A 27,127-nucleotide genomic window follows, 5' to 3' on the forward strand; every position below is an offset into this window, starting at 1 on the left:
GATATTCATGGGGTTGCTCTTTTGTGTTCAACTGCAATACAATGAATGGATTCAGAAATTGACAAGTTTCGGTGATGGGTTCATCTTATCCAGGGGTAGTCAAACTGCGGCCCTCCAGATGTCCATGGACTACAATTCCCAGGAGCCCCTGCCAGCATTTGCTGGCAGGGGCTCCTGGGAATTGTAGTCCATGGACATCTGGAGGGCCGCAGTTTGACTACCCCTGATCTTATCTATAACAGCTAACAAAAGGGAGGGACAAATTTGTAATGTATTTCATGATTTTTTAATTCTGTATGTATCTGTTTTATGAAATTAAAATTAAACATTTATTTTAAAAGGAGTACGCCGGGGACGTGGCTTTAGAGAGTAAAGAAGGTAACTGTTGGAATACTTTCAAAGGAACATGGATGCGAATGATAAACTTGAATAAATTAGGATACAGCCAACTGGAAACTCAAAGATTTATTTTAATAAGACCAATATTTTTTGCTTTTTTTGCTATTTTTCTTTTTTCTTTAATCTGTATAACTACTAATAAGAATTATTATTTTTAAAAAGAAATATATTGGGGGGAAGTGACCTTTAAAAGTGTCCATTCACTTGGGACTGTGAAGGGGGCAGCGGAGTTTCCACTTCCTCCCTCCCTCGGGCACACAGAGCTGGAGAAACAGGGCAAAAAGTCCCTCTCCTCTTTGCACTGGAGAAAGGACCGGGAGGGAAGCAAGAAACTCATTCCCCCCCCCCCTCAGTACAGAGCAAACGAATGCTTTTGAAGGTGAGCCCCCCCCCCCAATATAAGTGGGCTGGGAGTCCAATTACGCATCCATGACCCAGCGTGCGTCAGGCGTGTGGCCTGGTTATGCCTGCAGACAGGAGGGTGGGCAGGGGAATTCCAGAGGAGGTGACATCACACAGGGTTCCCCCGCTTTGTGGGCAGCAGGAAGCCCCCCTGTACTTGGGAGGACCCTCAGAACATTGCCACTGATCCAGATATGACTTGTGTGGTTCCTGTACTTTTCCAGAGGAGGTGAAGAAAAGAAAAACATCATTCCTCAGTGGGGGAGCACAGGGGGGCTGCTGGCAGAGCTTCCATGGGGTTGTCCTGCCCACAGGAGGTCACACGCAGCCCATGTTCCTCCTCTGCCTTAAAAGGGCCTTTTTCTTTTTTTCTTTCCTAATTGAGCTGGAGTGGGCCCTGAAAGCGCAGCTCCACTGGGAAGAGAAGCAAGGGGGGCAGGCTGGATGGCGGCAGCAGGATGGGGGTGGGGGTGGGCCTTGGGGTGACTCTTGGCGCCTTGGAGGCAAAGGGCAGAGGGGCAGTGGTGGGGGGCATTCCTACCCCGCTCAGTCCCTGCTTCTTAATTCCGCAAGGCCTCTGTCTGGGAGCGAGATGGCATCACTCAACCAACCTTTCCCACTCAGAGGGCTCGGAAGCCTCTGCAAACTCCAGTGGGACAATGGTGCTCTCCCTCCAACAGCAGCAGTTCTTCCAATGCCATCAGCTTTGACAGCAGTTCTGCACCCTCAGGGTCTATCCCCCTGTCCCGGACCCAACTGGCTGCTGCACCGGGGCCAGCTCTATCCCCCCCCCCCCCCCAAGATCTGAGCCCTCCTCCTGCAGGCAGCGTCATCAGTGCACAGCTCATGCAGTCTGGCCACTCAGCAAGTTCACTGAGAACATGTAATCCTAATGCCCTGGGCAACCTAGCAGCCAACCTGGGCTGCCAATGCTGGTGAGCCCGGGTGAAAGTGGGGAAGGCTTGGGAGACATTTCGCCCTCCTCCTCCTCCTCCTCCTCTCCCAAAAGCCCCTCTTGCACCAAAAGCACTCCCCAGGTATTCAGCCCGGCTCCACTGCCTTCTGGGATGCTTTTCTACCTTGGCTTGTCTGTTGAGGGAGCCTGGACACCTCCGCACTGCAAAGGAGTCTTCCTGAGAGGCATTCTGAGGTTCACGCAGATGCAGGCTGCTGCTGCCTTGCACCAATGGAGCTCTATGGTCAGCAAGGGCAGGCCAGCCGTCCTGCAGTGGGGCCACAGGGCCTTCCAGAGAAGCTCGTCCCCCAGGCCTCCCAGACTTTCATTTGGAGCACCGACCCAGGAAGTCTCCTTGTGACGGCTGCTCCAACGGGGGGGAGGGGGGGAGAAAAGGCCCATCCAGACCCCCCTGCAACTCAGCAAGGACAAACTGCTTGAGGCATCAACAAGAAGCTACGAGCCCTTCCTTGAGGACGCTTTACAAGCCATCAGTCACTGACAAAAGGGGCTCTGTAAGATGTTTGGTGCCGTCCAAGGCAGGAGGAAGTCTTTGCAAAGGAAAGAGTTGGTGCTAGAAGGCTGTGCACGCTTCCCAAGATGGTATTTTTCAGAAACCAGGAGTGCTGGTCCTGCAGGAGCCATGCAAGTCTTTCCCCTCCTTTATTCGCCTAGCCGCACCAAAAGGGCCAGTCTGAGCTCTAGCTCTCTGTCTAGCCTCTACACACTGCTTCTGACATTTCAAAGGCACCTGTAAGGGCTGGAAACTTGTGCTTGGGCAGGAGTAGGGAAATGAAAAGTGAAATTCTGAGGATGTTGAATTCCAAGTTGGAAATCCAGCACCACAGTTCAAAGGTTGTGATCCAGAACTAGAAAGCGAGGGCTCACTGAAGGATGTTCTTGCCCATTTCATTAACCTTGGCAGAATCCAAGTCTGCTCCCTGCCTGGGACTGAGATGATGCCATAGGGAACGACTACCCCTCCTTCCTGCCTACAGCAAGCAGAGAGAGGGTGGCCATTCAGACCAGCCTCGTGTTCTGTGCTTGCAGGGATGCAAAGACACCAGCTAACAAACAAACAAACAAACGTGGAGCGTTTCTCCCCCCCCCCCTCCCCCCCCCCCGGCTGGCTGGCTGGCTGGCTGGCCGGCCAGAGAGGCTTTGGGGGAATTCTTCCCCACACCCACCCACTACCTTCCACGGTGGTTTTGTTAGGTTTCATTCCCTGACCCGGCATTCCCCCAGCCAACCAAGCTTCCCAAGCACTTAAAACAAGAAGGAGGAAACGGCCACACGGAGGAAGTGCCCCTCCGGCACCCCAAGAGGCTCATCCACAAGGCAGAGAAAGGTCTCCAGAGCCCCCCCCCCTGCAGAAGTCAGAAAGAACCAGGGGAAGGGGGGCTGTTGGGGGGAGGGTCTAAATGTAAGTCATAGCACCTTTGGCATTCTTCTCCAAAAAGACTTCTACGTAGGAGGTGGGGACGTAGCCTTCCTCGTCCTCGTTCCGCCGGATCCGTGTCCAGCCGTCGCCTTTGTCCTCCTCGATGACGTACAGCGTTTCTCCTTCCGTGACGGAAATTGTTCCCTCGTTCTGGCCTGGGAGAGAGAAGAGACGATGGACCACCAGCTGCCGAGCCCTGCCCCGTGGGTGTGATCAGGGGCATTTTCACAGGGGCACCCGTGGCTCTCTCAGCCAGAGGGCCCCCAAAGGCCGGCAGCATCGTCAAGGGGACCTGGCTTGGACCCTGCCAGCGGCAGCAGCACGAGCCCAAGCGTGGCTGGAAGCGGAAGGGGAAGACCGGCAGTCGCGGGATGGAGAATGCGCCCTGAAAGCGACACGGGCCGGATCTGGGATCCCCTGCACTTCTTGGGATCTTCTCAGACTAACAGGGAACCTGTGCTCGGCAGTCCGGGGCCTCTGCAGCCCAAAGGATCAAGTGCAAGGCAAGGGGAGAGACCCCAGCTGAGGCCCGGGAGAGACGGGGCTGATCCCGAGGGGTCTCTCTGATGGTGGAAGAAGGTGGGGAAAAGATTCCCCGGGGCAGGAGTTGAATTGACTTCTTTCCCCCCAGTGGGCTTTGCTGTCTCCTGCCCAGCATGGGGAACAAGAGAGCTGTTTGGAGCAGGGTGGGTTAAAAGTGTGTGTGTGTGTGGGGGGGGGGAGCGCCAGAGGATAAAAAGTTTTAAAAATCCTTTCTCTCTTCCTTCCCCTCCTCGCTTCCTTCCCGGCACAGACCGCAGCCCTTGATAAACACAAAATGGGGGGAACATCCCACAACTGGAAGCGACACCAGGCTGGTCCCCAGTTCATGGCAGGATCCATTCCTTGTATCTCGTTCCTTTGCACCTGCCTTTCCCCAGGGGACCCAGAGCCGCTGGCCGTCATCTCCTCTCCCTCCATTCCAGCGTTTCTGATTTCTTTCCTTTCTTCCCTGTGGCATCCTTCTCCTCTCCTCCATTTTACCCCCACAACAACCCTGTGAGGTAGGTGAGGCTGAGAGAGTGAATGGCTGGGGTCACCCAGGAAGCTTCCAGGCCAGAGTGGGGATTCGAACCTGGGCCTCCTAGACTCCAGTTCCACATTCTAACCGCTAACTGGTTGGGATTCCCACCAGCCCATTCCCGCCTCACCCCTCTTAGCTGGCTTGTGAAAAAGCAGGACTGTGGATTACCTTCAAAGGTATACAGAGCTTTGCACGTCCCAATGGTGGGCAGTGGCTCTTCGTCATCAAACTCATCGTCGAAATCCGTGGCTGGCGCCTTCATCTCATTCTCCTGGCTCGGCTCCTCTGTGTAACTGCCATCTGGGCTGCTCAAGACAGGAAAGAACACAACATCTATAGCGGCAGGCCTCATGGGCCAACGGGGGAGGAAGGACAGTGGCGGGCCGGCCGTCCCCCCCTCTTGGGGCTCGGCCACTTCTGCACGGGGACTCTCCTAGCTGCAAGAGGACGCCCCTCCCTCCCGGGCAACAAGCAGCAAGATGTGGTCCCCGGAGCAGTTCTGGTTGTGGAAGTGATCCCAGAGTAGTATGACCCAAGGGAGCCTTCCCCCCGGGGAGTTGTACCCGCAAAGGAAGGAGAGAAATAGGGCTGTGCCAAGCAACCCCCACATCCCGGGGAACTCATCCTCTGAATCCCAGAGCCAGGAGGCACTCGGCAGGAAGGCCTCAGACTCCGCGCAGAGGGACTGGCTGGTCACTGCGTGAGGCAGGATGCCAGGCGAGACGGACCCTCCCTGGTCTGACCCAGCAGGGCTCTCCTGATGTTCTTAATGTGCCAGCAAACCAAAGGCAGGAAAAGAGAAGCCGGGCAGCTTTGTTATTCTACAAAGCCCATCCTGGAGCCTCCTCATGGAGATCAGAGAGTTCACTTTGTACTGGACCTTTCCACAGCTCTTAAGTTTCATTACCTTTTCCCTTTTTGGCGAGCTGTACTCCGAAGGGTTTGCATAGTCTTCCAAGAGGAATATGCAGACTGGTCTGTAGTCAAGGGCTAATGAGGACTAGATCCTTGATATCTACATGGAACTGATTTATTAATGAAAATGCTTCTACCATTTTTCCCAGCTAGTCTGTGTATTGTGTAATTGTGTGTGCAGGTGGGAAGTGCTGTCTAGCCCCCGCTGACTCTGGGCCACCCCATAGGTTTTTCAGGGCCAGACAGGTCCAGGGGTGCTTTCAGGGCCAGACAGGTCCAGGGGTGCTTTGCTACGCCTGCCTCTGGATAGCCCCCCTGGGCTTCCTTGGTGGCTTCCCCTGGCCAAGCACTGCCGGGGCTGATCCTGCTTAGCTCCTCAGATCAGGCTAGCCTGAGCCGTCCAGGGCAGGGCATGCAGGGATTTCTATAGGGAGAGGGTCCCTTCCACTAGGCGGGGAGGGATGTTGGTCATGGCAAAGCCCAGGAAAAGGCAGCCAGGACAGGTGGAGCACCTACAGACTGCAAATCACGGGGCACCCGGGTCTTGCACGGAAGGGCAGGCCCCCGTGACGGCAGTGCAAACTCCATCTTCTCAATGGCACGGAGGCCTTTGGAGTGGGGGAGGCCTGGGCATTCTGCCCCGTTTCCTTAGGGCTAGCCGAGTCAGTCTGCCATGAGTGGGGAAGGGAGTCAAGCCGGGAGGGAAGACCAGACAAGAGAACTGCAGATTGTGCCCAAGTCAAACACTGCAGAAAGAAAAAAGAAGAAAACAAAACCCTCTCCGCTGATTCCGGCCACGGCACAAGGGGGGTCCTGGCCAGGCACAGAGGCTCATGTGAACAGACTCCATCGCCACCAGTTGACTGAAATCACAGCAAGGTGTTCCCCCAAAACCAGCCCAAGGTGTCTTGTCGGGCTGCTTTCACCATTCTCAGCCAGCAGGGGGCGCTCCATGATGAGAACTTCCCCTTGCTGAAAGCAAGTCAGCAGAAGCCACAGATGGCAGGAAAAGGGCCGGAGAGGATTTGGGTGGCTGAAAGGAAGGCAAAAAATGCTTGATGCACCAAGACGGGGTGGGGGCGCAGCCTGATGTCCAGGAGAAGTCTCCCTGAGCATGCACAGGAGAGCTTTCTGGTGGGCTGTGTCTTATCCTGTGTGCCCTGCCCTTCCCCCCAATGGGCACTCAAAGCAGCCTTCTTCTTTCTTCCATTTATCCTCACAACAATCCTGCAAGGTAGGATAGGCTGAGAGAGTGTGATTGAGAGAGTGTCATGTAGCAAGCTTTCAGGGCACGAGTGGGAATTTAAACCTGGATCTTCCAGATCCATCTGGCCCTCTTAAACATGACACTGCACAGGCTAGTGAACAGCGAGGAGGTGACCTTTGCATTTTGTACCCAAAGAAACTCAGCACGGGTTTCGCTAGAACAAGTCATGTCAGACCAATCTTATCTCTTTTTTTTTGAGAAAGTGACTTCCTTGCTGGATCAGGGGAATGCCGCGGACATAGTTTATCTGGATTTCAGTAAAGCTTTTGATAAGGTTCCACATGATATTCTTATTGACAAGCCGGCAAAATGCGGTATGGATCCTAATTCTGTCAGGTGGATCAATAACTGGTTGACAAATCGTACCCAGAGGGTGCTTGTTAATGGTTCAGCATCTTCTTGGAAAAGAGTGACAAGTGGAGTACCCCAAGGATCTGTCCTGCGGCCTGTGTTGTTCAACATATTTATACATGATTTGGATGAGGGATTAGAGGGGATACTTATTAAATTTGCAGATGATACTAAACTGGGAGGGTAGCAAACACAACTGAAGACGGCAACAGAATACAGGATGATCTTGATAGGCTCAAGAAGTAGGCTAAACTGAATAAAATGAAGTTCAATAGGGACAAATGCAAAGTTCTGCATTTAGGTAGGAAAAACCAAATATGCCAATATAAGATGGGGGAGACTTGTCTTGGCAGTAGCATCTGCAAAAAAGATCTAGGAGTCTTAGTAGACCACACATTGAACGTGAGTCAACTGTGTGACTCAGTGGCTAAAAAAGCAAATGGGATTTTGGACTGTATCAAACGGAGTATCGTGTCCAGATCACGGGAGGTGATGGCACCGCTTTACTCTGCTCTGGTTCGTCCTCACTTGGAATACTGTGTTCAGTTTTGGGCACCCCTGTTGAAGAGGGATGTTGACAAACTGGAACGTGTCCAGAGGAGGGCAACAAAGATGGTGAGGGGTTTGGAGACCAAGACGTATGAGGAAAGGCGGGGGGAGCTTGGTCTGTTTAGCCTAGAAAGGAGATGACTGAGAGGGGATCTCATAACCATCTTCAAGTATTTAAAAGGGCACCATATGGAGGATGGAGCAGAATTGTTGTCTCTTGCCCCAAAGGGACAGACCAGAACAAATGGGATGAAATTAATTCAAAAGAAATTCCATCTAAACATCCGGAAGAAGTTCCTGACAGAGTGGTTTCTCAGTGGAACAGGCTTCCTCGGGAGGTGGTGGGTTCTCCATCTTTGGAAATTTTTAAACAGAGGCTGGATAGCCCTCTGATGGAGAGGCTGAGTCTGTGAAGGTTCAAGGGGGTGGCAGGTGACAGTGGATGAGTGATAGGGATGTGAGTGTCCTGCATAGTGCAGGGGGTTGGACTAGATGACCCATGAGGTCCCTTCCAACTCTATGATTCTATGATTCTATCTTGGGTTAATCAAGTAGAAGCTTTGTGAAGGCTGCCAAAGAAGATCAGTGATGGGACTTCCTTTATGACTTCGCCAGTTGGAGCTGTTCTACTCCCAAATTATATACCTTGAGATCCACAATTACGCCCCCCCCCTTCCCAGCTAAGTTCTGCATGCCTATTTCCATCCCTCTGAAACATTTTCCTCTTTTCTGAGACCCTCATATGGAACACTTCTCTGTAGAGCCATCAAAGGGCTCTTGCCTTAGAATTCTTAGCCAGGCCCAAAGAACAGGAGGGCTTAGTTATATTTGGCAGAATGACAGGATGCCCCCCGCCCCCCATAGGTCATCAGGGTTTCAGATGGGTGGCATTCTTCTTTCTCCGAGGTTTCTCAAATAGCCATAGAGGCTTGTTTTGTCATGCCACTTAGGCGAATACCTTCCACAAAGTGTAATTTCCTAACTTTTTCTCACATACCACAGCAGAACAGACCCCCCCCCCCCCCCCGGACAGACAGACATACACTGAACACTCTTTCCACAACCCAGTCCACTCCACCCACAGGGTCCAGCTACTCTCCAAGCATGACACCCTGCAATCACCCATCCAGCTGTCCTCTTCCTTACTCTGGGGGTCTACATCTCAGCCCACAGCAACATACATATAAAACCCCACACTAAATCACAGAAATAAAACCCACTCCAGGCTCTTTCTAATAACCAGCACAGCTCAGCCAACGGGAGGGCCAAAGTACTTGCCTGGTTCGGAAATCTTGGGTCAGCAAATAAGAAGAGGATCCGTTCCTGGTTTTGGGGAGTCCTGAGTAGACAGTGCCCAGGAGCCCCCACCTGCCCCCCACCAGGACCTCCTCATGGCTTCCTTTCCACCCTACCCCAGCCACGCAGGCTTCTCTCACTCGCAGGCTCTCCCAATAACCACGTTCAGCTCCCAGTTCTCCTGACAGCTCTGGCCGACTTGCGCAGCTGGGAGTGGGACTACCCGGAGTGCCACCACGGTGCACCCCCACAGGTCCTTCTTCAGTGATGCTGGGCCACTGGGAGCACAGGCAGGTGGTGGGAGGGAGTGGCAGTGAGCCCCACCAGGTGTCCCGGCCCTGGCAGCTGCCCCCCTCAGGGTATGCTGACGCCAGCCCCAATGGAGACAGACCTAAGCAGCTGAACCCAGCAACTGAGCGTGGCGGGATGGAGAGGGCTGTGTGGATACTGTACCTCTCACGGTCCTGGGCGCAGTGGTTGACGGTCAAGGTGTTTTGTGGCTCGCAAGCTCCACTCTGGCGCCGAGTCTGCTCGCTCCGCACCGGCAGCCGGCCTTCCACCTCCGCTAGCCAGCCCTGAGGGGGAAAGGGGGGGGATTCACACCCCTGACCTGACCACACCCAGGAAGGGCGGGCGAGAGGACAGGACGGCCCAGTATACTTTCTGTTAAGTCAAACGCTTCTCTACCAATGGGGTAAGTTGACAGCTTATTTGCAAAGTTCACCTCAGTGTTAATGGGCTCCAATGCTCCCTCCAAGGTAATCTGTCCTATTCACTTCTATAGCCACGCCTGCCTTGCTGTGTTGGGGCTGCCGCCTCCCCCTCCTGTCCCTTGGAGTTTACGTCTGCCGAGAGAGGAGGTGGGTTTTGCACGGACTGCCGAGAGGCAGCCCTTGCACTTCCCTCCCGTCTCTGCTGTCAATGTGGTATGACCCCAGACCCCAGGCCCACACGTGGCCCCTCGGGGGAAGGATGACACAGCGGATACCCCTTCACCGGGCCTCCCTGCGGGCAATTGGCTCTCCTTCCCACTCGGCTGTCATTCCAGCTGGGAGGCTGGCAAAGGTGGGCCGATGTCCTGTGGGCTGAGCTCAGAGCAGGTTGCTGTTCACCAGTTGCTGTTGTTCGGTGGCACAGGGGGGGGGGGCTGGGGACAAGCCTTCCCGTGGCACAGCTTTTCTAACCCTTCCTGCAGCAAGCAGAAGTCCTGGCCACAGCCAGAGACTCAGTCTGTGGCTCACAGCCTGGGCCCAAAATGTGGTTCTGTGTTTTGTTATTTTCATCTGTGCTTGATTATGTTATGTTTGCAAGGCACTACTTTGGGAGAAACGGAGTTTAAGATATTGCCTTAAAAAACCTGGCTCTCGTCCACTTAAGTTCTCAGATAACCAGACACACACCTCAAACCCTGAGCAACCAGGGCCAGCAAGAATGAGCCACAGTGAGAAAGATGGATCTTGGACCCTTCTCTCCCCTGCCCCACCCACATGTCACCCGCACAGTCTCCCTGCAGAAGAAGAAGAGTTGCTTTTTATACCCTTCTTTCCACTACCCAAAGAAGTCTCAAAGCAGCTTGCAGACTTTGTCCCCTTCCTCTTCCCACAAGAGACCCCTGTGAGGAGATGGGGCTGAGAGAGCTCTGAGAGAACTGTGAATAGCCCAAGGTCGCTCTCCTGGCTGCACGGGGAAGATGAGTGGGGAATGAAACCCAACTCTCCAGGTTAGAGGTCACTGCTCTTAACCATGACACCAAACTGGTTTTCTGTGAGATAAGCTAGACCGGATCAAAGTTTTCTCAGTAGCTTCATGGTTAAGGGGCAGAACTGAAGGCAGGTCTCCCCCCTCCTAGCTGCAGGTCTCCCCCCTCCTAGCTGCACACTCTAACCACTACTGCACCATAATTAATTAATTTATTTATTTCCTTTAAAATATTGACATAGTTTTAAGGTTAACGATCATTCAACCTTCCAGGACATTCAATAAAAGACCCGAAAGTAGCGGTTTTATTACAAAGAAACTTCAAGAACAGGCTAGAAAGGGAGATTGCAGAAATGCAAGTTATTACAACACTCAATACTTTGACATACCCAGGACTCAATAGGGACAAAGGCTATCTCACTATGCATGCTAACCTTACGTAACATTCCTCACAATTTATTTTAATTGGGATTATGTGACTGTTAGTAATATATAATGTAATTTTGAATTCTACTTTCTGGTCCCAGGACAAGATAGGGGCCAGCTTAGCTTTACTTGTAAGAACATTTCACACTGGTATGGAGACAGATGGGGCCGGCAGTAAATAGTAGGGTGTGAGCCGTGGCTTTATTTCTGGTATGTCTTTGTGAACTACAAATGGGTTCGAGGGGTCTGATTGGCTGGCTTGGCTGGGAGTTCTCATGTGGCTGTGTGTGGATGCTGTGACACAGTTTACTAATGTAACAGGATTAACTTTTGCTTATATATTCCTACTGTTATAATGGTCAGTTCTTAGTCTGAGGAAGAGTGCTTGCCCTCGAAAGCTCACGCCCTGAATAAATCTTTGTTGGTCTTAAAGGTGCCCCTGGACTCTGATTTTGTTGTGCTGCTTCAGACCAACATGGCTACTCGTTTGAATCGATCATGAACCTTGGCATCCATGTTCAGAAAGGGATGGTTGAATGCAGGAGGCAACTGTGTGTGTGCGTGCAAGAGAGAAAAACAACACTGGGAGGGAAGGCAGAACGGTCTAGGCCAGGGCTAGTCAAACTGCGGCCCTCCAGATGTCCATGGACTACAATTCCCAAGAGCCCCCTGCCAGCATTCGCTGGCAGGGGGCTCCTGGGAATTGTAGTCCATGGACATCTGGAGGGCCGCAGTTTGACTAGCCCTGGTCTAGGCTGATCACATCAGATCCAGAAGCTAAACTGGATGAGAGACCACCCTGGAAGACTCGGCAGTGGAAGGCGGTGCCAGACCTCCTCTGCTTCTCACTGGCCTGGAAAGCCTCTTGCAGCTTGGCAGCACACGTGCACATAAAGCATCAGTAGCTTTCCTCTAATCACACTGAGCTCTTCCATGTACCTCAAATTTCTGGGCCTCTGATCTCAGCTTCTCCAAGTTCTGCCCAAGTTCAGCTAGCTTGTGATCCACACTGGCTGCATCTCCCATCTGGGGGTTCTTGATGTAGACATCCTTCATCTTTGTTAAGGCGTCCCTGCAAAAAACAAAGCAAGTGCGATAAACTTCCAGGAGGCTGGAGGTGGGAAGTGCCCTTTGGAAGGGTGCCTTTGCATGGGGACTTGGAAGCTCTCCCCCCTCCACAAAACAGAGCAGGGGCTGCATCACACAAGCCCCAGAGGAAGTCGTTAAGGCTGGGCCGTAATGATGCTGCAGGAAGGAGGTCTAAATGTGGTGTAGGTCTCTTTGACCCACAGCCCATGTTTCTATGGAATCCCCGATCAACAGCATCTTATGTTGCCCAACCTGCAACGCTCCTTGCTTGAGACTCTGACAAACTGCTACAAGTCAAGGTAGAAAATATGGATCAACACAGCTTGAGATATCTGCACACCAAGACCTGTCGTTGGCTTGGTTTCTGAAGAGGCCCTTTGCTGGCTGCCGCTGGAAACAGCCGCGCTCCAGAACGGCATGAAAGGCTGGTGGAGAAATGGGGAGTTCCCACAGCCCAGCCTCTGGCTTGTCTCATAGTCCATCTGAGCCAATTATGTGAGAGGCTGGCTAGGAAAGTCCCTGGTTGTTGGCCCTCTGGAATCACTGGTTGGTCCCTGGACTCCATGAACCTTTGGTCTGACCCAGCAAGCCCCTTCTTCTTGGGGGGGGGGGGGAGTGGCTGAAGACTGCAAATGGATGTAGTCTGTGAGTCCTTACTTCATTTCAGCAGATATACAGGAGAAGTATTTATCTCGATTCCAACGGCAGCCGATACCACACGCAACTAGGTCCTGCCCACCACCTTGCCCTGGATGTATGTTGCTGTGGCGAGAGCTCTGGTGTAGATGCCCCACACATCCGCCCGCAGGGAAACAATGGGAGGAAGTCTTAGAGCTCATCACGGAAATGACGGGATGCCACTTTCCACTGAGTCCGGCAGCAATTTTGTTGGGGGGTTCAAAAAACAGAGACTGTGAGGAAGACCTGGAAATCATGCTCGGCTTCATTAGGGCAACCCACACAAGTTCAGCCTCACATGAGGAGAAGGATACAGCGGTCTCCCATCTTGGACCAGCACAGATTTGGGTGACTGAATTCTTGTCAAAATTAACTGTGAAGAACAAGAAGCAGTAGAAGAAGAGTTGGTTTACATATCCCGCTTTTCACTACCCAAAGGAGTCTCAAAGCGGCTTACAATCGCCTTCCCTTCCTCTCCCCACAACAGACACCCTGTGAGGGAGGTGGGGCTGAGAGAGCTCTGAGAGAACTGGGACTGGCCCAAGGTCACCCAGCTGGCTGCCTGTGGAGGAGTGGGGAATTAAACCCAGTGCTCCAGATTAGAGGCCACCGCTCTTAACCACAAAGTAAAGTACAAAACTATACAGCCATTGGAAAAGATTTGTTAGAACAAAGTCCTGTCGCCCCTGAGAGACCCACAAGATTTCTGGAGTGTCAGCTTTCAAGAAACAAATTGCCCTTCATCAGGTACCAATATCTGAAACAGATTTGTAGCTCACTGGAAGAGCAAATACTTTGAGCTGCACATGGTTTTCTTGGGGAGGGGGTTCATTGTTGGTAGCTTGCAATGTCTGCAGTTTTATTTGCATGCGTGTTCAGTGCTTCCATAGTATATGTACAATGGTTAAACTAAAAAATACCCAGGGGGCTTTGACCTTTGACCCATGGTCAGAAAAACTTAAGGAGATGGAAGTCCAAGAAGGTAGGGAGTTTGTCAAAAGTGAAATATTGAAGGCACAATTGCAGACAATTCCCTTAAGAAAGAAAACGGGGAGGAACCTAAAGAAACCTGGGTGGCTCCATAAAAAGCTTTCAAAAGAATTGAATAATAAAAAAGACTCATTTAGGAAATAGAAGGAGGACATTATAACCATGAGAGTGTTTGTAGGGAGAGTGTTAGACAATCTAAAGCTCAGTATGAGCTTAGGCTAGCAAGAAATGCTGAAAACAACAAAAAAGTGTTCTTTAGTTATACTCAGAGTAAGAAAAAGAATAGGGACATGGTAGGATAAGGTGACCACTGGCAGTCTTCAAGCAAAGGTTGGATACACACTTTTCTTGGATGCTTTAGGATGCTTTGGGCTGATCCTGCGTTGAGCAGGGGGTTGGACTAGATAGCCTGTATGGCCACTTCCAACTCTATGATTCTGTGATTCTATGACCAGATTGTCCCACTTTTGGAGGGACATCTGGGGATACATGGCAAATTGTACTTATGTCGAAATTAAAATAGATATATTACAATACTATTTTTGTGTTCTGATACTTTTTGTTGCTCCATATAGAGGAAATTTTAAATCAAGAACTCCCCCCCCCCCCCCGGTCAATGGCGTCCCGCTTTACCAATGTACTTATGATAGGACCATTGTGGGGACCAGAAAGTGACATTGTAACAAGTGGTGAAGAGATGGTTGAAATGCTCAATTCCTACTTCTCCTCAGTCTTCTCTTCTGAGGGGAATCAACGTGGCAAAATAATTTCACATGGACCCATTATGCACGGGGGTTTTAGCGCACATTCGGGGTGGAATGACGGCGACTAAAATCACGGATAACGCACGGAGCCGGCTGCAACCGGCTGCAGCTTTGGTGCATGCCGCCGAAAAAGCCGCGTCAGTGAAACGCGGAAGAAAGCGCAGCTTCCGGGTGAGCGGGGCGCAACCAGAAGCGGCGCCCGGATCGGCGCGTGCATAATCGGTTACTCTGGGTTTTGCCGCCGTCGCGCCCCGCCCCGTGTATAACCGGTATGCGTCGCGTCTTCCCCCTCCGCGTTTTCCATGTGACCCGAAATCGCCGTTTCGGCGGCCGTGCATAATGGGCCATGGTGAGGGATGGGAGTTGCAGCCTAGGATCATTGTAGGGGTAGGGCATAAACACCTAGTTTCTTTAAATGAAACCAAATCCTCTGGGCCAGATGAACTGCATCCAAGGGTACTAAAAGAACTTGCAGATGTCATCTCTGAGCCTCTGTCCATTATGAAATGCCGACTGCCACTTTAGGGTCAGGAGGCAAATTTCCTCCAGACCAGTCTGACCAGGGATTCTGGGGGGAGGGGGCCTTCAGGCAGAGCCTGGATGCATGGCAGGCAGGAGGCTTTTGAAGCGCATTTGTGAACTTGTATGTGAGCACAGAAACCGCCTTAATAGCACAGCAGCCAGAGTCTGACTCCAGCAGGGCCTTGGGTTGGCACTTGTTGGTAGATCTGGCTACCCGATGCCCAAAACAACACAAAAATTACGGATTGTCATTCATCTGTAAAGGGCAAATCACACACATGCGCAGCTCAGACTGTGAATGGAGACTGGTTTTAAGGCTCTCAGCTCAGGCTGAATGACTGAAGCACCAGCCCTCCCCCAATAATCCAGTTGTTAGCACTTTAAAGAGAAAAAATATGTTCTTTTAAAAATGGTCGTTCCCATTCTTGACGGCAGCCTGGGAGCCAAAAGGTGGATTTGACAAAAGAGCTGGGAAAGATTGTGGGAGTGGAGAGCAAGTTCATTTCCAGGCCCCTGGAGCACGGCTGGGTCAGCAGCCCGTCTCAGGGCTCAACGGGGATGCCTCAGGGCCCTGCAGCCCGTTGTGTGCTTTGAAACATGATGTGCGAGTGGGGGCTGGGGGAGTAGTTGTTCCGGAGATGCCCTCCTTGTGATCTTTGCTGGCTCTGGCATGGAACGCCCCTCCCCCCCTGCCCACAGGGATTTCCCGGCAAGGACCCTCTGACCTCTTTTATCTCACGAAGGCTGGGAACAGAAAGCTGCAGATGCCATTAGGCGGAAACGCATCTCTGGGAGGAGCCGGAGAACTGATTTATTGTGACTGTGGGGGGGGGGAGCCACTGGGCTCTCCCCTTCCTCTCCCCGGAAGGATTGACCAGAGGATTGACCAAATCTGGGGCAGGAAGAAGTTCCCATCCACTCGAGGCAGTGGTGGCCTGGCCACTGCGGACTCCGTTTCCTTCCTTTTTAAAACAACACCAACAGGACGCGTTGTGCTCGATCCGCGTGGGTAAGCAGTGAAGGAAACTACCCACTCAGGGATGACCTGGAAGAGACTGTTTCCAGGGTCAGCTCTTGGCTTCCAAAATACCAAAGAGAGCAAGGGGTGGGGCGACAGCGTTTAGGGAGGGCTGGCTCACAACTGGCTCACAGAGGCTCCACGAACCACTTTGGGTCACAACAAAAATAGCGTCCAATAGCACCTTGTGCTTCTTCAGACCAACACGACAACCCACTGGAATCTACCCTTTTGGGTAGCGACCCACAGGCGGGAAAACACTGAGGGGCTTTACGCACCGGGATCTTTGTAGCAAATTGGTCACTGAATGAAAAATCGCCATTCAAAATAGTGGAATTCGTCGTTATGCATACCTGCCTTTGTAGTGGAATCCAGTTGCGTTTTGTAGCGTTTCCCACAGGCTTCCGGTCTCGGCAGAAATCGCTAGAAAGGAAGCGCTATTGCCGAGCTCGTCCCGCCCCTGGCCGTCAAGCAGCCAATGGGCAGCCGTTAGCATGCTCCCAAACAGCCCCTTTCCCTTTAAGAAAGGTTTTTTTTTAAAAAAAAACAGACCCATTGCAACGAATCTGTGTTAATTCGTTGCAACGGAGAGACCCATCCAGCTGCCTGGTGTGTTTGAGCTGTCGTTTGATCGTTGCCACGCTCCCTCCGAGTGAAAAAAAAAATCCCCCCCCCACGGGCCCGATTTTCGGCTGAATGAATGTGTAAAAAATAAAGTGACTGCTTAGTAGTGTGCTTAGTGACTGAAGTGTGCTTAGTGACTGAAGGGGAGGGACTGAAGCCGGGGAAGCCTCTAAACTGAAAGAGGCTCGCTGGTGCGTTTATCCCCGCTCGCTCGGAGAAAAAAAAATGGCGATCGCTTCGCCGGAAGATCAGAGAAGAGAGCCAGGGGGAGGGACTTTGTAGAAACCGCAACAATGTTAACGCACAGGTCTTTTTCGCTAGTGTTGCAGATTGGTTGCAGGACTGTATCGCTTTCCGGAGGGTGAATCCACTTTTGGGGATTTCCCTGAAAGCGCTACAAGGAAGCGCTTTTTGCAGATTGGTTTCAGGTGTGTGGCAGATTGTCGACGACGTTGTGCAAAACAGCAAATCAGTAGCGTTTTCAATTGGCAACCATTGTGCTATTTTGAAGGCGTGCAAAAAGCCCCTGAATTAGGCCACCCAAGCCACAAAGCCCGTGCTGTAGTGCCAGAGACAAGTCATTGGTCTGCGGGGGCTCTTCAGCTGCATTGCCCCAGATGGGGTTTGTTTCTCCTTTGAAGGAAGGATGCAGTCCTTTCCTCTGCTCATCCTGTTTGACCAGGAAATGCCAGGGGTGGAAGACGGCGCATTAAAAGCACACACTTTGCTACAGCGCTAGTTCCATGTTTTGGGGTGGCCAGAGGGCCCATCGGCTCTCTCTCAATCCTTTCCCTTCCCCCACCTGCCTGGGCATCCTTCTCCCCCCAACCACGCTCAGTGGCATCCCCTTCCCCCAACAACAGTGGGGTTGCTGCCGCCATGGCCACCAGGAAGGCTGCCACAGCCACCAGCCATTCAAGCAGACAGGTGGGATGGGCATGCAGACAGGTGGCAAGGGAAGTGGAGGGAGGTCAGCAGCAGTTGGCCCCACTAGACCCTGGCAGCCCCACCCCCAGCGTCCTGACGCCAGCCCTCCTCTGCCACTGAACTAAGGTTACCTAGGGGCACACCTGCTGCCTTACAGACTGCTGGGGCCTGGCCCTGGATCCCCCGGGAGTTTCATCTGGACAGCAGCTAGAGCATCCCCAGTGTTCCCGGAGCGCCTTGAGCTTTGACTAGTCCTACCTTTGATCCATCTCCTTCTGGATATCCTTGTTGAGCTCATCCACCTTTTGCTGGAGCTTTTTCCTTCTCTGCTCTGGGGGAAGATTGCTGAAGTCTTCAGGTCCGGCACCCTAAACACAAGACAAATCTATTGGAGGGGGGGGGGCACCGGATGTATAAAACCGAAGGGAAACGGATGCTCTGCAAACCACAATGAAGACTTGCGGGGAAACGATGGACTTTGGATATTCCCGACTATCCTGAGAAGAGAGCTTGTCAAAGTGTTTTTATCATCCATAAAAGCAGCAGGAGATCTGCCTAAAAGGCAGGCTGAGTGCTAAATAGTTCTCCTTCCTTACACAAATCTGCCTCAAATGGATTCAGTCAATATTTTTTCACCAGAGAGCAGAAGGCAGTAGAATATCTTGGTCAGGTATTGTCTCTGTCACACAGGTTTTGCAGGGCCTTTTTTTCATGGTGCTTCAAAACCTGCCTGACCAAAGAGAAAAATGTGGCATCAAAGGAACTGATGCCAGCCACAAGCACCTCTATCATCCTATGCTTTGTCCTAAACTTTAAAAGGCAGTCTTGTTGAGATTCCAGTTTCAGATAGACTGCTCCTGCTCAAATGCTATTGTTCAAAAATCAAGCTGGCAGCTGCTCTGTCTCATTTTCTCACCAGCATGGCTCCCCAGCAGGGTTCCTATCCTTAAATTGGTTTTAAGGTGATTAAGTTGTAGGCACAAGGACAATTGAAAGCCACACCAGTGCCCTTCCGCCTACCCTGCTGCCCGTCCTACTCCTCTAAACAAGCTGAGCTGCAGCTGTCCATCCTCCCCTTGTGAACACTTAGCTGGAGCTGCCCTTTGTGGAGCCACTGCTTCAGTTCACACCGCTTAGTAATGTGTCCTCTGACTGGTTGTGACTCTTGGGCTTTGGGACATTAAAAAGTCCTGCTAGGTGAGATCTTGTCACTGGAGAGACTGAACTTTGAGCCTGAAACCTTCTCCATGCCAAGCTGGAGCACTACCACCGAGCTGTGCACTTTGCTGAAAAGAAAACATGGTGCAATGGAGAACCATGGTTAACTCTCCCTGTACTCAAAGGCCTTTGGTGGTGCTCACCTTCCTTTGCCCTGCCCAGGGTGGCTTCAGTGGAACATATGAAGCTACCTTTGAGGGACACTGCTGGTTCACCTTTGACAGCCTCTGCTCAATGGCTCCCTGGACTCCCAGAGGAGCATCCTTCCCCTCCTTCTCTAACCAAATTCCTGTAATGGAGGAAGAGGCTGGAGACCAAGCAGGCTGAGACATGCCCCTCCTCCAGTGAGATCTCCCAGCTGCATCCGGCCGAAAGAAATGCCTCCGGCAACAACTGCTCTAGTTCGATCACTACCAACTTTATTGTCTGTTTTTTAGCCGCAGCCTGCGATGATAGGCCCAGCCCCCCCCCCGCCCGTATTTCCCAGCTCCTGTGTCACCTGCCCCCCCCCCCTTACTGTTCAGCCAGCCTGGGAACTCTAGGAATTTCAGTTTCCGGTTCCGGGGGGGGGGGGGGAGTAAAAGCATACGGCTGATGAACCATCCGTAGCCAGAGAGGGGCCCTGAGCTTCCGCAACCATTTCTTGGGACTTTAGGGCAGGGGTGAAAAGGTGTACGTCAATGATGCTTTATGAAAATAACAGCAGTAATTAGATTGCTGCCAAGATCCATGGAATTGGCCCGAGATGTAAAATGCAACTTCACATGAGGTTAATGCACATCTGACACCGTTTCCTTACTCTGGCCACGCTGCACCCTCCCACCCCACCCCCTTGCAAGTGAGAAGGGATATGAGACCCATATTAATTTTTTTAATGTTTGTTCTTTTTTTCTAGTTTGGGAATCTAATGGCATCAACATTATTAGGCACATTGTAAGAAGACTGATTACAGGTGTTAGTTCTTTTGAGGCGAGGCTGAAAAAATGTATCCTTGCCTTGCCAACCCAATAACATTAGCACCCAGCTTTGGGGACTATGCATGTGGCACCCCAGTTCTGGACTGCCCAAGGGGCTGCTGATCACAATGAAGATCAGGCACCACCCACCCCCTGCCCACCCCTTCAACCTGGCATTGCCAGGGCCAGGTTGAGGACATAGAGGCTGTTCTTGAATCTAGCCTGTCCGGATCAGGAGGCAACATCAGTGGTAGGCCTCCATCATGTCCAGGAACAGGTTGGCCACTGTGGGACAGGGCGGTGGCCTAGATGGGACACTGGGCTGATCCAGTAGAACTTTTCTGATGTTCTTGCAACCTTATGTTTAGTGGGTTGAGATAGGAGCTGGGAACAATGATTGGGACTTTCTATTTTATATCCTTCCTGGCCGATCCAGAGGCTTCTTGCAACCAGCCCATCACAGGAGCTAGTACTGGCTATTCCCTCTTGTACCTGATGTGGGTTCTGAAACCTCTGAACACACATGTCCATGAAGCTGCCTAAACAAAAATGAATGAACTGGGAGGGGTAGGTTCCAGTGAAGAAACACTTATGAAATAGTACAGATGCACTGGGACAACAATATGGCAATAAGAAATCCAAATAGCGTCATCTCTCTTCAGTTTCAGATGTTTTTAAATTCTTACTTCATGTAAGTCCCAACGCATTTCGCCTGCTGGCATTGTCAAGGGACAAATTATTATTGTTTCATACAAACTTAAAATTATTAGTGTTTCAAACAAACTTCATATAAGCAACTACCAGACGCGGATGTTGGATTTTCGTAGGGCAACCTTTAATAAACTCAGAGACATGATGAGTGTCATACCATGGACGAGAATGCTGGAAGGGAAGGGAGCATGTGAAGGGTGGGCGCTACTCAAACAGAAGCTATTGCATGCTCCATCAATGATTATCACAGAAAGACGAAAACACTGCAGGAGCTCTAAGAAGCCTATTTGGATGAACAGAGAACTTCAAGAGGAACTAAGAAAGAAAAGGGAGATGTTCAGGAATTGGAGGGAAAGACAGAGCTCTAAAGAAGAGTACCTACAGGTTACTAGGCACTGTAGATCAATCATCAGAAAGGCCAAAGCTGAGAGTGAGCTAAGATTGGCCAGGGAAGCCTATTGTAACAAGAAAAGATTTTTCAGTTATGTGAGGAGCAAACATAAAGTAAAGGAGGCAATAGGCAATAGTTGGGTGCGGAAGCACAAACTCTAATGGAAGATGCAGAGAAAGCAGAAAGGCTTAGTGCCTATTTTACATCTGTTTTTCCCCACAGGTCAAAGGGTTTAGGCACATCTAGAGATGGCAGTAGCCAAAGGATAGTGTCTGGGTGGCAGGTTAACATGGATAGAGAGGTTGTCGAGAGGCATTTAGCTGCACTGGATGAGTTCAAATCCCCTGGGCCGGATGAAATGCACCCAAGAGTGCTTAAAGAACATTCCAGAGAACTTGCACAACCCTTGTCCATCATCTTCGGGACCTCTTTAAGGACTGGAGATGTCCCGGAGGACTGGAAGAGAGCAAACGTTATTCCGATCTTCAAAAAAGGGAGGAAGGATGACCCGGGAAACTACAGACCAGTGAGTCTGACCTCTGTTGTGGGGAAGATAATGGAGCAGATATTAAAGGGAGCGATCTGCAAACATCTGGAGGACAATTTGGTGATCCAAGGAAGTCAGCGTGGATTTGTCTCCAACAGGTCCTGCCAGACCAACCTGGTTTCCTTTTTTGACCAAGTAACAGGTTTGCTGGATCGGGGAAATTCGGTTGATGTCATTTACTTGGATTTTAGTAAAGCTTTTGACAAGGTTCCCCATGATGTTCTGATGGATAAGTTGAAGGACTGCAATCTGGATTTTCAGATAGTTAAGCGGATAGGGAATTGGTTAGAGAACCACACTCAAAGAGTTGTTGTCAATGGTGTTTCATCAGACTGGAGAGAGGTGAGTAGCGGGGTACCTCAGGGCTCGGTGCTTGGCCCGGTACTTTTTAACATATTTATTAATGATCTAGATGAGGGGGTGGAGGGACTACTCATCAAGTTTGCAGATGACACCAAATTGGGAGGACTGGCAAATACTCTGGAAGATAGAGACAGAGTTCAACGAGATCTGAACACAATGGAAAAATGGGCAAATGAGAACAAGATGCAATTTAATAAAGATAAGTGTAAAGTTCTGCATCTGGGTCAGAAAAATGAAAAACCTGCCTACTGGATGGGGGATACGCTTCTAGGTAACACTGTGTGTGAACGAGACCTTGGAGTACTTGTGGATTGTAAACTAAACATGAGCAAACAGTGTGATGCAGTAAAAAAGGCTGCCATTTTGGGCTGTATCAACAGGGGCATCACATCAAAATCACAAGATGTCATAGTCCCATTGTATACGGCACTGGTCAGACCACACCTGGAGTACTGTGTACAGTTCTGGAGGCCTTACTTCAAGAAGGACGTAGATAAAATTGAAAGGGTACAGAGGAGAGCGACGAAGATGATCTGGGGCCAAGGGACCAAGCCCTATGAAGATAGGTTGAGGGACTTGGGAATGTTCAGCCTGGAGAAAAGGAGGTTGAGAGGGGACATGATAGCCCTCTTTAAGTATTTGAAAGGTTGTCACTTGGAGGAGGGCAGGATGCTGTTTCTGTTGGCTGCAGAGGAGAGGACACGCAGTAATGGGTTTAAACTTCAAGTACAATGACATAGGCTAGATATCAGGAAAAACATTTTCACAGTCAGAATAGTTCAGCAGTGGAATAGGCTGCCTAAGGAGGTGGTGAGCTCTCCCTCACTGGCAGTCTTCAAGCAAAGGTTGGATACACACTTTTCTTGGATGCTTTAGGATGCTTTTCTTGGATGCTTTAGGATGCTTAGGGCTGATCCTGAGTAGAGCAGGGGGTTGGACTAGATGGCCTGTATGGCCCTTTCCAACTCTATGATTCTATGATTCTACTTGTCTCTTGGACAGAGTATAAGGTCATATTAACCGCAGCTACTCCTAGCTAATGGCGTTCCATTAGCAAGGAGTAGCTGCAGTTAATATGACCGTATACTCTGTCCAAGAGACAAGTATCTGCTTATAAGAAGTGTGTTTGAAACACTAATAATTTATCCCTTGACAAGGCCAGCAGGCGAAACATGTTGGGACTTACATGAAGTAAGAATTTAAAAACATCTGAAACTGAAGAGAGACGACGCTATTTGGATTTCTTATTGCCATATTGTTGTCCCAGTGCATCTGTACTATTTCATGAAGCTGCCTAGCCTATGACCCAACTTCAGACCCCCCAACATATCTTTTGCCATTCAGCCCAGTGCCTACTCAGGTGGGGCACTCAGTCTTAAAGTCACTGCCTCCAGCAATTAGGGGTGGGCAGTTCTGTGGTCAGGCATGGCGGGAGCCCAGACTCTAGCACCAAACAGCAACTGGCAGGCCAGGAATCACCCTCACCTCCCCGTGACTTTGGAGTGCAGGTCTTCTTACCAAATGAAACTGTGGGAAAGACTTCAGTGTAGGACATCTGCTGTGAACCATGCAATCTATTTTGCAAGCCACATTTACTGTCCAGTGACAAGTCTGGTCGATGGGCCGTGGTTCAGTGGTAGAGTACATGCTTAGCATGCACCCAGCTCAAATCCTGACATTTCTAGTGCAAAGAGTTCAGGGGGCAGAGTTAGGAAAGACCCCAAATGAAGACCTCGGAGAGCTACTACTTGTCCACAGGCTAGAAGGACCAGTGCAGGGGTAGTCAGGCATTCGCTGGCAGGGGCTCATGGAAATTGTACTCCATGGACATCTGGAGGGCTGCAGTTTGACTATCCTTGGACCAATGGAACTGAGTCCAATATGCACCCTTCTATCATGGAGGCACCCTGGCTCAGCAGACACCTTTTACAGCACATAACGGCAAAACTAGGTATTTGCAGAAACGCAGGATTTGTGCCACAAGCATAAGCTCAGTGCCTAATGTCCTCCCTCTTCCCAACATAATCTAATAATCATAAAAAGCTCAATGTGGAGGATCCCCCCTGCCCCCCTTCATATCCTAATTGCTGGTGCAGTAGGGAGAAGGGGAGCCGGGCCAGTGACATGACACTGTTACATATAATGTGGGAAATGGAGGAGGAATGAGCCTGTGGGCTGCTGTCTCCAATTCCTCAGTCATCGTTCGTGAGGGGATCAGGCCTTTCAGCAGGATTTCTGGAGCTGCATGGGATGTTTCTGCCTGCAGAAGCACTCTGGGCAACTCAGGAGCTTGGTGCGTTATTACCGCAGTTGGTCTTCTTTTACGAGTCAGCTCCAGTTTAGTGACCTGAAGTCTTCCCAACATTAATTCTGCGATAAGTAAGTATCTTCCTAACCAAAGGCAATACTTTTATGTATATTTCAGCAGCAGATCCCATCCCACTGGGAATAAAACGCATTACATTTTTACAGCCTGGGTTACAATTTTGTAAACAAGACAACAACTAATAATGTCACTAAACTACAACATTTAGAGTTAATTTTGAGCAGCTGGTTAAAAAGTATTAAAGTTGGCATCACCTCCATTAAATTCCAGACCTGCATATTCAAAGTTATCTGATAAATATCAAAGCAAAAAAAAAACAAAAAAAAAACAGAAAGAGGACAAGAAAAATTAATTTCAGGGCTGGCTTTCCTAGGGAAGCACTTCATGCACATACTCGATTGTGATTTACGCAAACACAAACATACGGAAAAGGCATGCCGCAATGGTGCTTACCAGCTTGAGAGAAAGCTTTGTGCAACAATGAAGAGATGCAGGAGCGGAGGGAGGAAGAGAGAAAGAAAAAAAGAAGTGTGCGTCAGTAGAAGAGGAACTTCACCTGGTTCCGTGGTTCTAGCAAAATGACACACCCACACATATACATTTTCCTCACGGCTTGTGAAAACGGACACCGCCTGTCACAGATCCCTGCAAAAGTTCACAAGATTAGGGAAGAAACACTATCTGACAGCTGCCAATTTTGCCCCGTGGTTGTGGACTGGAAAAAAACAGGTTTGGCTTGGAGCCTTTGGTACTTAGGGGCACACCCCCCCATTCTGAGATAATTCTGCCTCTTGGATGTCTTGATTCAGCACACGGAGTGGCACTAGCGCACAGCACAAGGGTAGTCAAACTGCGGCCCTCCAGATGTCTATGGACTACAATTCCCAGGAGCCCCTGCCAGCATTCGCTGGCAGGGGCTCCTGGGAATTGTAGTCCATGGACATCTGGAGGGCCGCAGTTTGACTACCCCTGGCACAGCACATGTGCAAGCCCTGCACACAAGCTGCAACAATCTTTGGAGTATCCATCCCCAGTTTTCTTCAAAAGAGCACTTTGTGGGAAGCTTGTTGTCTGCCTTCCCCTGAGAGAAAGTACTCTGTATTTTTCTCACTGCTGAAAAAACAACCACTCCTCTGAGCTTCTCCGAAGCCTTCCTTGGAAGGAAGAACACGGAAGAGAAGGAGGCAGGGCAGGCATGCCGAACTGCAGGCACGGGAGCACAGGATGCAGGGCCATATTTAGAAATGCTCCCCTCACCACACTCCAGCCCCCTAATTCTTTGCAAGTGGTAAACGAATACATAAGACTGCCAAGCCCTTCTCCCTAATGCTTGGAGAGAACCTTGTTTCTGTTTTGTTCTTCTGTTTTTTAAAGTGAGATGTTCAAATACGTGGCCCTTGCAGTCTGAAATTGTAAAGCGCATAAATCTACCAGGGCAGAGCAATACATGGGAAAGGGCTTCTGCCCATGTTTCCCTGGCACTGCCACAGGAGGGCTTGGGGGTGGGGGGAGAGAATTGGTAGATGAAGAGGCTTAATCCTTCTCCCACCCATCTGAGTTGTCTCTAAAAACTGTCAACCCATTCAAAAACAGTCCAACTCCAACGGGAGTTGGAAGAAGCCAACACTACATCTCACTGTGTGGAAAGGGTCATAGGGTTTTCAAGGGAAGAAATGTTCTGATGACATCCCGATCAGGGTGAAAAATAGCTGGGGAGGGGGATTCCATCAAGCCAGAGGAAGTGTGCGAATCCCTCCTGCTTTCTGACGTTCCCTTCACAGGCTCCCCATCTCTGCACTGACAAACCAAAGTCCCACAGGGCCAGAATGAGGCATCATTCCAATGTCAGACTATCACTGTATTCTGCGTCTGGTCAGCTCTCAGAATCTTCTCACACTGCACATAGCTCTTCTTGCAGGAGGATCAAAGGCTCACATGCAGACCACGGAAGCTTTACATTTGTATTACGGCCTGATTATTCAGGCCATGTGCTGAGGGGCCCTGATCCCTCTATCTGCTTCGCCAGCGCTGCCGCCTTCATCTTGCTGCAAACACCATCCCCCTGAGGACGAGAGCGACCTTTCCATGTGCTGAGGTCACCAGCAGTCCTTGAGAGTGGAGGGGAGACACAGTGGAGGGGGGGATTTGCTCTCTCCCGGATTAACTCACGCTGAGCCGAGAGTCATGGATTTGTAAAATAATAATGATTTAAAATAACCAAGGAGGAATATAAACAAAGAACCAATGCGTGTAGGGAGAGTGTTAGAAAAGCTAAAGCTGAGTATGAGCTTAGGCTAGCAAGAAATGCTGAAAACAACAAAAACAGTTCTTATACTCAAAGTAAGAAAAAGAATAGGGACGTGGTAGGACAAAGCGACATTGTAACAAGTGATGAAGAGAGGGCTGAACTGCTCAATTCCTACTTCTCCTCAGTCTTCTCATGTGAGGGGAATCATGGTCAACGTGGCAAAATCATTTCATGCGATGAGGGATGGGAGTTGCAGCCTAGGGTCATTGTAGGGGTAGGGCATAAACACCTAGTTTCTTTAAATGAAAGAAAGTCTTCTGGGCCAGATGAACTGCATTCAAGGGTACTAAAAGAACTTGCAGATGTCATCCCTGAGCCTCTGTCCATTATTTTTGACACTTCTTGGAGAACAGGTGAGGGGTCAGAAGACTGGAGGCGGTCCTGGCCTCCACCAGGTGGAATGAGCTCCCAGGAGAGCTAAGGGACCTTCCCCAATTTCACAGAGCCTGTAAAACGGAGCTCTTCCACCAGGCATTTGGTTGAGGCTCCTCGGAATACCCCACCAAGATCCCTCCTCGGAATACCCCGCCAAGAGGCAGCAGGTGGTGGGTGGAGTCCATGGAGCTGACGGGAGGGGGAGGGGGGAGGGGGAAGTGGGGGTGGGACTAGTGGCTGGGTGGGCTATCTTGTTTTTATATTGATGTAAACAGCCTTGAGCCAGCTGGCCAGGAGTGGCGGTGGGAGGGAGGGAGGGAGGGAGGGAGGGAGGGAGGGAGGGAGGGAGGAAGGAAGGAAGGAAGGAAAATGAAAGGTGGGTTTTTGGGAAAACTGAGGTGCAAGGTAAAGGTTAAGCATCTCCCATCTGCCAATTCTCCTGTTTCCCCCTCTGCAGACATTTCAGGTATGACAGTGGTTAAGTCCAGGAAGCCTGGGTGGTTATGGAAAGTCCTGCTCTTCCTGCCTGTTCTTCAATCTATCGGGCTTCCTCTCATT

At 50.6% G+C, this 27,127-nt stretch overlaps 1 protein-coding gene across 27 annotated transcripts in view; it reads right to left on the reverse strand.

Moving 5' to 3' along the window:
• Positions 1–27,127, reverse strand: part of FNBP1 (formin binding protein 1) — a 208,859-nt gene that overhangs the window by 10,628 nt on the left and 171,104 nt on the right. For 3 of the 27 annotated variants that reach the window (XM_077304877.1, XM_077304880.1, XM_077304879.1), the window contains exons 12-18: positions 24,340–24,354; positions 24,141–24,176; positions 17,633–17,742; positions 11,702–11,834; positions 9,092–9,213; positions 4,429–4,568; positions 2,895–3,352 (exon numbers count right to left, since the gene is read on the reverse strand). In XM_077304877.1, coding sequence (XP_077160992.1) covers positions 3,174–3,352; positions 4,429–4,568; positions 9,092–9,213; positions 11,702–11,834; positions 17,633–17,742; positions 24,141–24,176; positions 24,340–24,354 — 735 coding nt within the window. In that variant the 3' untranslated portion in view covers positions 2,895–3,173. Of the gene's footprint in view, positions 1–2,894; positions 3,353–4,428; positions 4,569–9,091; positions 9,214–11,701; positions 11,835–17,632; positions 17,743–24,140; positions 24,177–24,339; positions 24,355–27,127 lie in introns of those variants that run through there. The other 24 variants (XM_077304893.1, XM_077304887.1, XM_077304884.1 and 21 more) reach the window with 16 other exon arrangements.

The sequence above is a fragment of the Paroedura picta genome, chromosome 12 (genome assembly GCF_049243985.1).
Source record: "Paroedura picta isolate Pp20150507F chromosome 12, Ppicta_v3.0, whole genome shotgun sequence".
In the NCBI taxonomy this organism is placed as follows: domain Eukaryota; kingdom Metazoa; phylum Chordata; class Lepidosauria; order Squamata; family Gekkonidae; genus Paroedura; species Paroedura picta.